This window comes from Canis aureus, chromosome X (assembly GCF_053574225.1).
Source record: "Canis aureus isolate CA01 chromosome X, VMU_Caureus_v.1.0, whole genome shotgun sequence".
Taxonomy (NCBI): Eukaryota; Metazoa; Chordata; class Mammalia; order Carnivora; family Canidae; genus Canis; species Canis aureus.
The window spans coordinates 28,004,755-28,018,480 of record NC_135649.1 but is presented as its reverse complement, the minus strand read 5'-3'; the positions used below and the strand labels follow the sequence as shown (position 1 = coordinate 28,018,480).

General features: G+C 37.0%; 1 protein-coding gene across 3 annotated transcripts in view; it reads right to left on the bottom strand.

Annotated features, from left to right (window-relative positions):
• TENM1 (teneurin transmembrane protein 1) overlaps nt 1-13,726 on the bottom strand; it is a 794,498-nt gene that overhangs the window by 166,741 nt on the left and 614,031 nt on the right. For all 3 annotated transcript variants that reach the window (XM_077888554.1, XM_077888556.1, XM_077888557.1), the window contains 2 exons: nt 12,695-12,718; nt 10,634-10,780 (listed from right to left, as the gene is read on the bottom strand). In XM_077888554.1, coding sequence (XP_077744680.1) covers nt 10,634-10,780; nt 12,695-12,718 — 171 coding nt within the window. The remainder of the gene's footprint in view (nt 1-10,633; nt 10,781-12,694; nt 12,719-13,726) is intronic.

The window sequence follows — 13,726 nt, the reverse complement described above, 5'->3', positions numbered from 1 at the left end:
AGGTAACCATCCCTGTTTTGAGTTTAGAATCTATTAAATTCACATGTTTCTCATGAAAACTTACTGAATTTATTTATTTTTTAAAAAGATTTTATTTATTTATTCATGAGAGACAAACAGAGAGAGGCAGAGACACAGGCAGAGGGAGAAGCAGGCTCCATGCAGGGAACCTGACGTAGGACTCGATCCTGGGTCCCCAGCATCACACTGTGGGCTGCAGGTGGCGCTAAACCGCTGCGCCACCGGGGCTGCCCTTACTCTAAGTTTAGATGGCACAAACTATTTTGCTCACAAATCTTTCTTCCCTGAATTCTCGAGCGTTTATGATCTGTGCCACATTGTTTACATCTGGACAGAGTATTCCATGAGGTATCACTCTCTTTAGAAGTTTTCTTCTCCGTCCAGGATAGCAATGATTCTTCTAATTTTTTTTTGAATTTCTCACACTATGTGCATTTATGAGCACACAATTAACAAATGCTTGCCAACCTGAATTTGTATTTTTTAAGACATCTCCTAATATTCTTGTGTAGGGTGATTCTCAAAACAGAGGTTGGTATTGTCACAGTGAAAAAGTGTCTGGAGCAGGGCATATCAAATGTGCAGTCGATTATCTGAGGGAACTTATTAAATATGCATATTCTTGAGCCCCACCTATTAAATCAGAATTTCTTTGAGTCCAGGATTATGCATACTTAATCTGGGTGATTCTGGATTATGCTGAAGCACACTAATGTTTCAGAACATATTTTTTTCTTTTTGGAATTTGTAGAAGCAACTAGAGCTTACTTGTGCGACTATTTGATGAAAATACTAAATCATCTCCGGCATATGAATGTGATGAACTGCTCTCTTTCATGTTCTAGGCCTTTACTGTTTAGACTGCTGAATCTACAGTTGTACCAATAAAAAAAAATCACATAAATGGTTCATTCTTTGGTGGAGGAACTGATGAGGGGCACAGGGGTTACAGGAGGAGGGGTTATGTTGAGGATCTAGTAGATGCAAAACACTGTGTTAGGTGATTGGGGAAGTAAAGAGATTAAAAGACCCTTTTCCTGTTTTCAGGAGCTCAGAGCTTAGCAGGAGAAATAGGTGTATACACAGCTGGCTCTTACCCTAGTTAAAAGTGCAGTAAGTGTTATAGGAGACTACATGCAGAGAGGAGGGGCTGGAGTGATTGAGGCATATAGACACTCCATTCCAACCCAATAAGCTAAATAATAAATAAATAAATAAATAAAATAAATTAAAATCTTTCCAAGGTTCTTAGAGCAGACAAGTGGCTCTAATTTAAATGCTTAACAAGGGTAAATCTAAAGATGCTAATCTTCTTGGCTGGCAGTGGAATAGGGAGGTTCAAATGGATCACCATCTCCTGAAGGCTGATGATGAAAGTTACTGGCATTGGTTTCACGCGGCTCCTTTGCTTGCTCCCTCTCCCTTCCGTGCTGGAAGGGGCATACTACAGCTGGGGGCAATGCAAGCCAGGAACACCAAGGGAGTAGACGTTTTTCAACAGTAGCCCTAGGGCACCCGGGAAATATTTTTCCCCACATGAGGTCCTTTCAAATTCCCTGTACCATAGACACTACTTTGATTTAAAATGCAGTTTGCTGTTTTCTTGCCTTCCCCTCATTGTTCAGTGCATTTCTGCCCCGATTTCTACTTCTCTGTAGACATATTTCTTTTTCACTGATGACTAACTTTTAAGTGTGGATTCATTCCAGTAAGAAGGCCACTTCTGCTCTCCTTTCTCCCCTCATTCAGTAAATCATATTAACAGATTTTCTATAGATTTTAGATGCTGCCGCCACCTCTCTCCAGTATGTTGCTGTCAGTCTCCTATTAGCACATTATCTCTTTACTCTGCTAATTAAACATCTGGATGCTCTGAAAAGCTGGCAAAAATATCAGGCTGATTAAAAAGGTTCTCTGATGTCTGGAATTGGTGCATAATACACTGAACAATGAAAAACTGCTTTTCAAATGGGCAGTCACCTTTACCTTTCAATTGGTAACAAATGCACTAGTAATAATCAGATCTGGCATTCACGGGCTTCAACCTGTCAGCCACACAATTCGAACTTAGTTTTGAAAAGAAACAGATTTCAAATAAATAGAAATGCCAAATGATCTTAAAAACTGAACTCTAAAGCCAAACACAGAACCAATTCAAAACTGGGACTCACATTCTCAACCAGTTATGTGCTATAAATTCCATGATAATTATTCATATTTAATAATTGCCTATTATATAAGGTTGACCCTCTTAAGACCTCTGTTTTCTGAGAGAACAGAGACTTCTGTTGAATCTAGAAAGGCTGCAGGCAGGCACGCCAATAATGGTATGCAACGCCCAAATTATAATTCGTAGGTAAGCCCAATACGTGGGCAAAGATCTACTTACCAATTATCACATTGAATAACACTCCATACAGTATGTCTAGACTGTTACAAAGAAGTGCAAATGACAGTCACACTGCATGTGTGGGTTTCTTTCTTTCTTTTTTTTTTGGACTATTACTGGTTCTTTTATTACTCTGAAGTGGAAGCTGTGGCACCCTCCTGACAGCCAGGCTCAGAGTATCAGATATGAACATATCAAATGTTAACTGATTTTACTTTTAGGGCCTGTTCATTTTTTAAGAGAATAAAAATAAAAGCCAGCAAAAAAGAAGGAGGTTAAATTATCTTGAAGGACTAAATGCGGCATTCGCTGATCCCGGCTTTGCCAACCAGTTAGGGACTATGCCAGTAGGTAGGTTCAACTGGGGCTGATAAAGATCAAGGTCACTGGTTTCTTTTGTATCTGAGCAAGTAATTTACTATTAAACTTCTACTTATTAGATGTAGGCCCTTGGATGAAAGAATGATTGGACAGGGAATGTGAATGATATAGGGAAAACCCATATTCTTCTAATATTAAAATGAATTTGTAAATGTATATACTTTTAGGGACAATATCCATATTACCACCTTGAAAGAAATGGACAGCTAGTTCATGATAGGGTATCCCAAAGGGTTCGGAAACATGTATAATCAGTTAATATGGCAGGTATGGCAGGAGGCACTTCCATATCTATGATTTCAACTAATCTCTACTACAACAACCCTCTTAGGTAGACATTCTCATTTTCATTTACACATGAAGGAGGGGAGGCCAAATGTGGCTGCACAGTTGGAAGAAATATGAGAATCATATCACATCCTGCGTTCTGACTACAAATCACATGTTCAGCAGCATCATCTAAGTGGTATTACTAGAATGACCTAGGCTGTAATACTTTCAAGTACCTGACTACTATAGGTATTTAGAACACACAGAGTGGTTAAGGTCAAAGAACCAGACTACAATTCTCATCTTACTTTGCCACTTACAATCTAAACGATCCTGGACAAATCATTTCATCTCTTGGATTCTCAACGTCCTTACCTACAAGATGGGGATTACAAAAATGCCTACCCCACAGAGCTGTTGTAAGGATCACATGGTATAATAATCATAAAAAGTTTGCCATTAACCAAGCTCTACACTGTACAGACTGCAAAGAGTCTAGGGATTGAGTCCTAAGGGTAGATGCCAATGGTGTGCAGTGCCAGCTAAAAATGTTCAGAGCCACTTCTATTGACGGTGACTTATCACTGGCCAGAGGGCAATTAACTTCTGTGTAGCATATTCAGTTCAATGTGTTCATTTTGTGAACCCTGTTCGGTTAGGTTGTCAGATAGGTAGGATCCTGTGTAGCTCTAAATAGACACTAATGTTACAGTAAATCTTTATTCATTGAATTTCACAAATTCACAATTTGTTATCATTTAGACAGAAGCTTAACCTTTTCAGCATCTATAGAATAGAGAGTCTGCCAAGCAAATTAATAGTGAAAAAGAAATTGAAGGACTGATCATTCCAATGACTCAGTTAAACAAAATCTTCTCAGGCATTTTAGAAACCCATAAAAATGGACTAATTATAAATCACTCAAATTATCACTAAAGCAGGCCCCCTATTAGACATTCCTGGTAGCTTAATTGTTGCTGTTACTTGCATTGAAGGTAACAGGACTATATTTTTTGGGAAGTAGTCTATAATTCACTTGATTTTTCATTTATCCAGGCTGACTTTCACCCCAGCATTTTTCTGTATTAGTAAGAAGAAAATGGGAGAGGCTCAAGTGCACTGAGGATTTGACCTGCTCCAATCATTGTTATTGCTATCACCTCATACAATTGACTTTGTCTGGGTCAGGAGAGTAAATTGTTTAGATGCCACTAATGTTCCTGTCCTCCGGTCCCCACCTGCCATTAATGGCTTCTCAAATCACTCCGAGTAGAAGCGCATGTCCTGACAATGACTTAACCTCCCCACAGTCTCTCTCTCTCACCTCTCTGATCTTACCTCCTATTATCCCATAACCCCTTTCCCCATTATTCCTATGCCTGGAATGTTCTTTACTCCAATATCAAGATGGCTCACCGCCTCACTTCCTTTAGATCCAAACACCACCTTCTTAGTGAGGCTTTCTCTGATCACCTTATTTAAAACTGCACCCTTGTTCCACGGTCCTATCTTTTTGCCTGCTTTTTTTAAAAAAAAATTTCTGGGTGTTATTCTATATGTTGGCAAATTGAACACCAATAAAAAATAAATTTATAAAAAAAATTTCTCCATCACACTGACCATCTTCTACCATACCATTTCTTTTCAACTTTTGGTTTATTGTCTGCCTCTCACGATGACAGTGTAAGCTCCACAGAAGCAAGGACTTAAGTCTTTTTTATTCATGGCTATTTCTTCACTAGAACAGCACTGGGCTCAAAGTAAGCATTTGATGAAAATGTACAGAATGAATAAATGGATGTCCTGAAAGTCCTATTTCTGTGACATCTGTAAATTTATCTAGAGATTAATAAACGTTCAACTAATGCATCAAAAAACCCAAGTTATAAATAGATACTTCATTGATACCACACTTTTATTAACAGCTTAAATGACTATATTTCAAACACTAGCTCATTCATTTTCACCACGGCAAAGTCGGCAGATGTCAAGTATGACTACCCTTAGTTGATAGATAATGTGACAGATGTAGTCACAGAGTGCCTAGGTGGGTTACAGCGTGTAGATTTTCCAATTTTGTACCTGGGAGATTTTGTATCTGGCATCACTTGGTAGTTTAAGCTCTCATAACTAAGTAATGATGATCCTTTAATAAATGAGTTGTTTGGAAATGAGGGGGGGGTAATGGTCAGAGGATAATAATTAGGACTATTTCTGATGTTAGTCTTTTGTCCAAGCTGAACCTTAAAAGTGAACGTGGAGAGAGTGTATGGCCCTTAAACAGAGCAAACGTTACCAATTCATTGCTCCTTCTATTTCATTTTCCTATTTATTAAACACTGCAGCATGCTGGTGACATTCAAAACACAAGGCTTATTGATCCATGAGCTTATGTGTTCATAATTCACCCATGGTGCTGATTTCTAGATCTAGAAACACTATATCATAAAATAGCCTTGCAAATAGCTATTGTTCTTAATGAATGGTGACTTGTTATGAAGAATGATTCCTGGAAGATCATACTCTTTTAGGCAATTAACTTATTGATTTTACCAATGAATATGAATATAGACCACTGGAAGAGTTTGTGTAAGAGAAGCTTGGAAAACATATGACAAATACTTAAAAGATCAGGGGGAAAAGGGCCGTTAGAGTAAACATTCCTTTTCCACATCTTTTAAACCTCCTTGATAATCGTTTCACAGCATCAGAAACCACTTGCCTTCCTCTATAACTAGAGTGAATAAAATGTAATTTTTGTTTGATAACTGAAGATCATATGAACTTCACACTATTGTGTATGATCTGGCTAATGCCCGCCTTCATATTCTCATCTCCTACCAATCTCTTCTTGGCTCATATTCCAGCCACAATGATTTTCCTTTCACTTCCTAGAAGAGCGTAGTACATGTCCACCAAAGGGCATTTGTAAATACTGTTTCCTTGGCCTGGAACATTCTGCTCCTGACTTAGGTGAGGCCTCCCTTACCATGTAGACTTGGTTAGGTCCCCTTATACATTTTTATAGCACTCTAAAAATTTTATAGTACTCTTTACAGTTGTAAATAGGTAGTTATTTGTGTCGTTTCTTATTTATTATCTGTCTCCCTTCCCAGACCATAAGTTCCATGAAGGCAGAAACTTGTCTTGTCATTTTCTTTCTAATACCAAGCACAATACTTGGCACAAAGTAGTAATGAATAAGTGGAAAATTGGGTATACTCAATATGAAATGTCTCGCTGAAAGGTACACATTTGGGTCAAACATTTAGATTAGCACTATCCAATAAAATTTCTTCCCGATGATGGGAATGTTCTAGATCTGTGCTAATATAGTAGTCACTAGGCTCATGTGGCTATTGAGCCCTTGAGAATTGCCTAGTACAGCTGACAAACAGAATTTTGAAGATATATTTATTTACTTTAGAGAGAGAGTGAGCGAGTATGGGGAGGAGGGGCAGAGGGAGAGGGAGAGAGAGAGTCCTCAAGCAGACTCCCTACTGAGCACAGAGCCAGGCATGGGGCTTGATCTCACAACCCTGGGATCATGACCTGAGCTGAAACCAAGAGTTGGATGCTTAACTGACTGAGCCACCTAGGTGCCCCAAGAAACAGGTTTTTAAATGTCATTTAAGTTAAATTGAAATAAGCACATGTGATTAGTAGCTATCATATCAGACAGAACAGATTCTGATATCTAGATGTTGGATGGCCTATAAACTTAGCTGAACAACATAGAGAATTTTGAAATTTTTATGAGGTCTTATTTATCATTTTTTTCCTATTATGGTTTCTTTCCTTGCTTTTATTTCTAAGAAGTCCTTTCTTGTCTTGAATCTGTCACCTATACTTTCTTCTAATTGTGTTTGAGGTTTTCCCACCTTTAACATTAATCAGCTGGAGTGTTTTTATCTTATTCTTTTAGAATATGCTAGAAATTGAAAACCTAAGGTTTTTTTCTTAGTAGTTGTTTCAGCACCATTTATTTCACAGTGCTTCTTTTCTCTACTGATTTTTGATGCTGGTTTTATAATCTACTAAATTTTTATTTGTACTGGGTGTGTTACAGAGCTTTTATTTGGTTGTACTGATCTGTCTACTCCTCCACCAGTACCACTTTGTTTTAATTACCATAGCTTTAAAACATTCTTTAAGATCTGATAGTTCTAGCTTGTTCTATTTGTTTTAGCTATTCTGATTCAGTTAGTGTGATGTCTAAACTTGTTTTCTCATATCAATTTATATGTGCATGTAATATATGGTGATCACATTTTCTAAACCCCAAATCAGTACATATGATTAACACATGAAACTGAGGTCATCATTCACATTCATATTAAGTCTCATCCTCCAAGCACAGGGCTGTGCACATGGTAGGTGCTTTTTGGCTAAAAGGATATGAGGTCAAGGCATTTGATAGGTTTGTAATTTCTATGGTAATTAGTTCTTATAGGCACAATGCATAAGATAGCTTTCCTTGTTTTGCGTGTTAAGAAAAAAATCCAAAGGTTATTTGTTCTCTGTTCTGTTCTTACTGTTCAAGGAGCTTTTAGGTAGCTCTTAGCCCAGCCTCGTCACCTACATATTCAATGCAGCCCAATTAGTTAGTAAGAGTCACAATGCATTGAATCAGAGTGTAACTAAAGTCAAAGCTGCAGGAAACAGCAGCAATACTAATGAGTATTCAAAGCTGATTAGAATGCAAAAAAATCCAGCCATTCTTTAAGTATCAGCTATAATATGGAGCAATCAGGTAGCAGCTACTTGAAGCAATTGCTTGAAAGTGATTTTTTCTGATTGGGAAGATTTCTTAAGAATTACATTTTAAAAATGAGGACCATTTTTTCCCCAAAAGGTTCAATTGGCACTTTCTGATTTAATTAAAACACACACACACACACATGCACAAACAAGTATGCAAATATTAATCATTAGTCATATTCAACTAAATGAATCCAGTCATTCTGGATAACTGGAAAGCTGAAATTACCAAATGAAGGGCATTTAATATATTCTTAGGGATAAAATTTAAACAGCAGAAGAGTCAAATTATTGTCCAAAATCTCAGTCATGGGTCTTTCAGAGTTTATTTAATTCATCTTTCCATCTCAGGGAAGGACCAAATCTATATTTATCATCAATATCATCTTAATCCTACTAAAGGAAAAAAATGGTAATTGGAACTCTCAAGGAGCCTTCCCCTGCTACTCCCTAAAGAAACAATCATAAAAATACAGTGAACTCAAATCAGGGTCTTTGATTTTTGATTCCCACATAGATACACAGTTTTAAAGGAATGTTCAGATGTCAATACATATTTAGCAAAATCTTCTATACCTTTTGTGTCTATATATACCACAAATATTAAGAATTGGTAATCCATTAATTCATTAATATTTAATTGATTCATTCATTAAACATTTTTGGCTGCCTTAAGGTGACCTTGAGGCCATAAAAATGCTTGATAATTAAGTATTCAATTATTTTTATCAAGCTGTACTTTATTAAGGCAGGAAACCTATTTTGGCTCAACCCTCAGAAATTATAATCATAAAGGTAGTTAAAGTATTTTCTGAGCATAAACCTTTTAATCAATGTATCAACTGAGAAATCTCTATCACAACTTCAAATCCTTTTTGCAACGAGGCAGACCACCAAGGTTTATACCCTGGTTCTATCATTTCCTGGTTATATGATCTTGAGCAACTTATTCAACTTCTCCTTGCCTTGGTTTCCTAATTTATAAAGTAGTATATTAGTAGTAGTTCCTGCCTCATGGGGATAAAATGAAATAATTCACATAAAGGACTCAGCACTGTGCCTTGTACATAGTAAATCCTAAATACAAGTAAGCTAATATTATCAGTGATTATATTAGGCATATAATTATGGATTCTTGGTCATGCTTAACATGTAACAAGAATTAAATGCTTGGTGACATGGTACATATGATAAACACTATGGAAGACAGGGGTGGTGGATGTCAGAGGTTTCGTGGGAGATATATAGCTTGAATTGGGACTTAAGTGATAGAGAACGACAGGTGTCGAAGAGAAGGCACACCACATAAAGGGGCATATAATGAAAAGGAAGTAAAGGAAAGTGAAGATGAATGTTGGAGGGCCATAAGAGTCCAGTAAATAGTTGATCAGTACACCATTTAATTGAAAATCTCACCCTGGCTTCTCAAATAAAAATTTTAATTTAAATAGGTAGGTCTCTTCTGAAAATGGGCTGTTATCCTAAGTCTAATGCATGTGTATGTGTACCTGCATGTGGAGGGGATGAAGCAGAGAGTCCATCATCTTTTAAAGAATTCACATGAACTGTCTCATTTAATGCGTACAATAATCCTATTAGAGAGTTAATATTATTAACAGCCCCATTCTAGAAATAAGGAAATTAAAGCACAGAGATATCAAGAAACTTTCCCTAAATCATACAGCAGCCAGTAAGTACATAGCAGCCAGAAAGTCTAACTTCAAAGGCATGTGCACTGAATCACAAAGTTGCTTCCACTTAAAATTCATAAGGTCATGTAACTTTTTAGGTAAATTGCTGGCCAGAACTAGTAAAGGAGGAAATCTTACATCCAGCGTTCCTTAAACTAAAATTGCTACCTTATTGATTTAAGCCTCAAGTTTGGATTCAAATGACAAGGTATATAATCGTCTAAGTGAATACAGAAACCAGAGGAATCAAATCTCATGACCTACTTCATTTTAAATCTAATATACAAGATTAGAAGGAAAACTTTTTTTATTAACTTCATGTTTCCTTGAGTAGAAAGAGAAAAGTAAGGATTTGTTGTTTTAGGTTTCATTCAGAGGTGATTTGGGCTGTTTTGAGGACTGACTGAACAGTATATTAGATGCTTTTGTTTGCTTGACTAAAAAGGAGTGGTTACCGTGAGGCCTTGGAGCCAATATGGCTTTTGAAAACATCATGTGCAACTCTTGAATTAAATATAAAAATTCTACTGTGAATTGTCTTGATGCTGTGTCCTTTGAAAGATACAAAGCATTTCTAAAAGGTAGAGACACAAGAGGTTGCTCTAAGTAACTAAGAAGAAAGAAAACAATTTCACAGTGTGTATAGTGCAAGCTATACTAGCATTTGACAGTTTGAACAGGGGTACATGGATACAATAAATGCTATAATAAATGCCACAGATATGGGAGGCAGCATGGCTGTTGTAGTAAGGAAAACAGACTTTGAGGTCATATAGACCTCAACTGGAATCTGGGTGCTGTGAATTTCTAGTTGTGTGACTTTGGAAAAGTCACATGTTATCCCCACTCCAAGCATTAGCTTTCCCATCTCCAAGTAAGGAAAGTAGTGCCTATACCTCATAGTGTTGTTGTGAGAATTAAATGAGACATAATGCATGCAGAATTTGCAATATTGCCTGATGATAGTAAATACTCAATAAACTGAGATTTAAAAAGTAGTGTAGCCTTATATAACTCAATATCGTTTATATGAAGGAGTCTCAATTTTTACCCTTTGCCATATTGGCCATCACTGTGCAGGCTATTCCTTTCTTATATTTACGTTTTATAAATAACTCACCTCCATCATTGTCCAAGTTATCTCCACAAAGCATTTCCATGACAACGTTGCAGCCTATTCCACTCCAACCCACCTGACACACACAGTGCCAGCCATTTTGGTCCAGGGTGCATCGCCCGTTTCCAAAGCAGAGCCCTGGGCAGCCATCTGTAAAGACAGCAGAAAATAACAATCATGGAGACATGAGAATGGGATTGGCTAACAATGATGTATCTACCTATAGGAAAGCATCTAATCACTTGGGCTCCATTCAGATGAGGTATTGAATAAATGGAAGAGGAACTTGCTTGCTTACAAAACCTTCCCAGGGAACTTGTTATCCCTTCCTTGGCTGTGCTTTTCCTTAGAGAGCCAATTAAGCATTACTAATGCTAACCCCAATTCCCAATCTCTGGTTTAGATAGGATGGAAACTATGATGGGGACAAAAAATGTTTTTGTTTCTTTTAGAAAAAACACGAATCTTCTCAGCTCAATCAAACCCAGATGGACGGTATTGTATCTAGTTATGACCAATAAGCTGGGAAAAGACAGAAGTTTCTATGAAAAGAAACTTCCCCTAACTACTTCCAGTCTCTACTGATTTTTCCCTTGTGATGCACTGCTTCGGGACTTAGGTATGTTGGTACACAGTTCAGAGCATACCATTAACTATTTGTCCATATAAATGCCTTAGAAATGTGCTTCAGTTGCTTTATATTTATTTGGCTTTTTAATTTAAGATTATCATTGATCTGAGAGCTAAAGATTAAATTTTTAACTTATCTGGCATCTCACTCAGAAGCTAGCATAATACTATTAAGCCCATAGTAGGTGCTCAACAAATGTTTATGGAACTAATGCATGCCAGACTGAGACTTTCAGAATTCTAGAGAATGACTGGATAAATGCAGTCAAGAGGAAATTGTTGTGCTTAAATGACTTCTATCCATTGATAAACCACAAACACTAACAATGGTCTCAATTTGGACTTTTAATTTCTTTGAGATGCCCTACTCTTTCTACCAATAGTTCAGAGTTTGGCCATTCCAAAGGGTAACTGTGTATGCGCCAAGTGCTCAGTGGACAGATGAACAGAGATGGCAATATGGCATATATCTTCTGGAATTTTCCCAATAGTAGCATAAGACCAGATCTGAATTTTACTGGAGAGAGTCCAATCAACATATATTTTTTTCATTTGCTGTCTTTGAAAGAAAAGTCCAGAAGTATAAAAAGCAAAATAATTTTTAAAAAATCTGTAGACATAACCCAGTGTTCCTTCCAAATGGTTTTCTAAGTAACTATCAACAGACCAGACGAAGAAAAAACTTTAAAATAAAATGACAGATGGCTGTTAGAAAATACAAAGACTCTCTCTCATTATATATATTCATATAAATATATATGTATTCCTCAAGAAGTGGTATAAGATGAATACAGATAGGTTTAAGAAAAGAGTTTATCTAGCTCCATTCATCTACTTCCATTATCATGGATATACAATGGCTAAAAAGAAATTAGGGATAACTTGGAACATAGTCAACTTTCGGAGGCTGAGGTAATGAAAGGCACAGGTTATCTGACAGAAAAACCCTTACCATCTCTCGGGGATGCATGATGGGTTACTTATAAAGGGAGAATTATTCTCTCCTTGAAAGTAGACTGTACATGGACTTAGATCCATATTGCTGTATTAAAGAAAATGTTCAGCCATCTATCCAAATCAAGTTCATATAATAATTACTTATACACATAGACACCTGCACAAACACACACACACACTCATAAAACTCCATAGAAAGACAAAGAAAAAACAGTTCTTAAAGTTGCTTGTCAATCCATTATACACTATGGCAAAAAAATAAAATGACTCTTTTATGTTGGAAAAACAAATTATTTTTTAGTTAGACTATTACGGCATGAACCTGACAATATCACACTTAAGGAAGCCTGCCAGAAGTAAAAACACAAACCCAAAACACAAACACACACAAAACCCCCCACCAACCCTTCCTTTCCCACAGGCATATTTTCCATTTACAATATTTTTCTGTTATAAAACGAGTGAGAAAAATCTTACCTCGGACGGCATCTAAGTAGTGAGCTAAAAGGGGGGGAAAGAGGGGGAAAGAGTGATTGAATGAATTTCTGGGAGACCACAGCTATCCAACATGTATTAATGCTTTACCATCTGTTGCCTGGGAGGAGAACAGCAAACTGTGAACTGCTGAAATGCCTGCAGCTCAAAAGTTGGTACACGGGCCTGTGTAGTTTGTGAATAATATTTTCTGTGGGAAAGATATTAATGGCTTTTCTGCAAGAAACTCTATTAGGCTTCCTAAAAAAGTGTCATATTTCATTAAAAGTATAAGAACTGCGTTTTTACATTTCAGTAATAACTTTAGTGAAAGAGCACTAGCTTCAACTTCTTATTAGTAATATCTTTAGAAGGGAGTTCTGGAGTAACCACCTTCGGTAATCATCACAATATTTAAATCCTCTTATGTGAAGGCAATAAACTTACTGTACTGCAGGAATGTAATTACTTACGCCGCATCGGAATCTCACCCCTTACCACCTTTTTAATGAATCTTAAATATTTTCCACAGTCACAGAACAAGACTTACTGTACCTTTAGTAGAGTAGTAATGCAGTTTATTAAGATTATATGTTATATATGTTATATATATTATACATTACTTTGGCAGGGCCCAACCATTATAACAAAATACTTTCACCTAAAAATGAAAGTGGTGCTACAGTCTGGTGGGGAAAAAAAAGCCCACAAACAATGTGTTGGGTATCCAGAGGCCCATACTGGCCTTTGCTCTGCATGAAATTTCTGTATGCTCACGGAATGCCACTGGAACATTCTGTGACCCACTTTCCTTAGCTGAACAATGGGAAACGTACTTGTCCGTCTGTACATGCAAGAGGCCTCTGTGGTAGATATATGCATGTGTCAAGGACTTGGATTTATTTTCAGACAAAAGTATTTTGAAGTTGAAACCCTAGTTATTATTACTGTTTTTTTCTAGTGTGAAGACCGCCTGATAGATTTATTACATAGGCTCCTCTCATACCCAAAAGCTGTTCCCCCAGGCAGCATCCT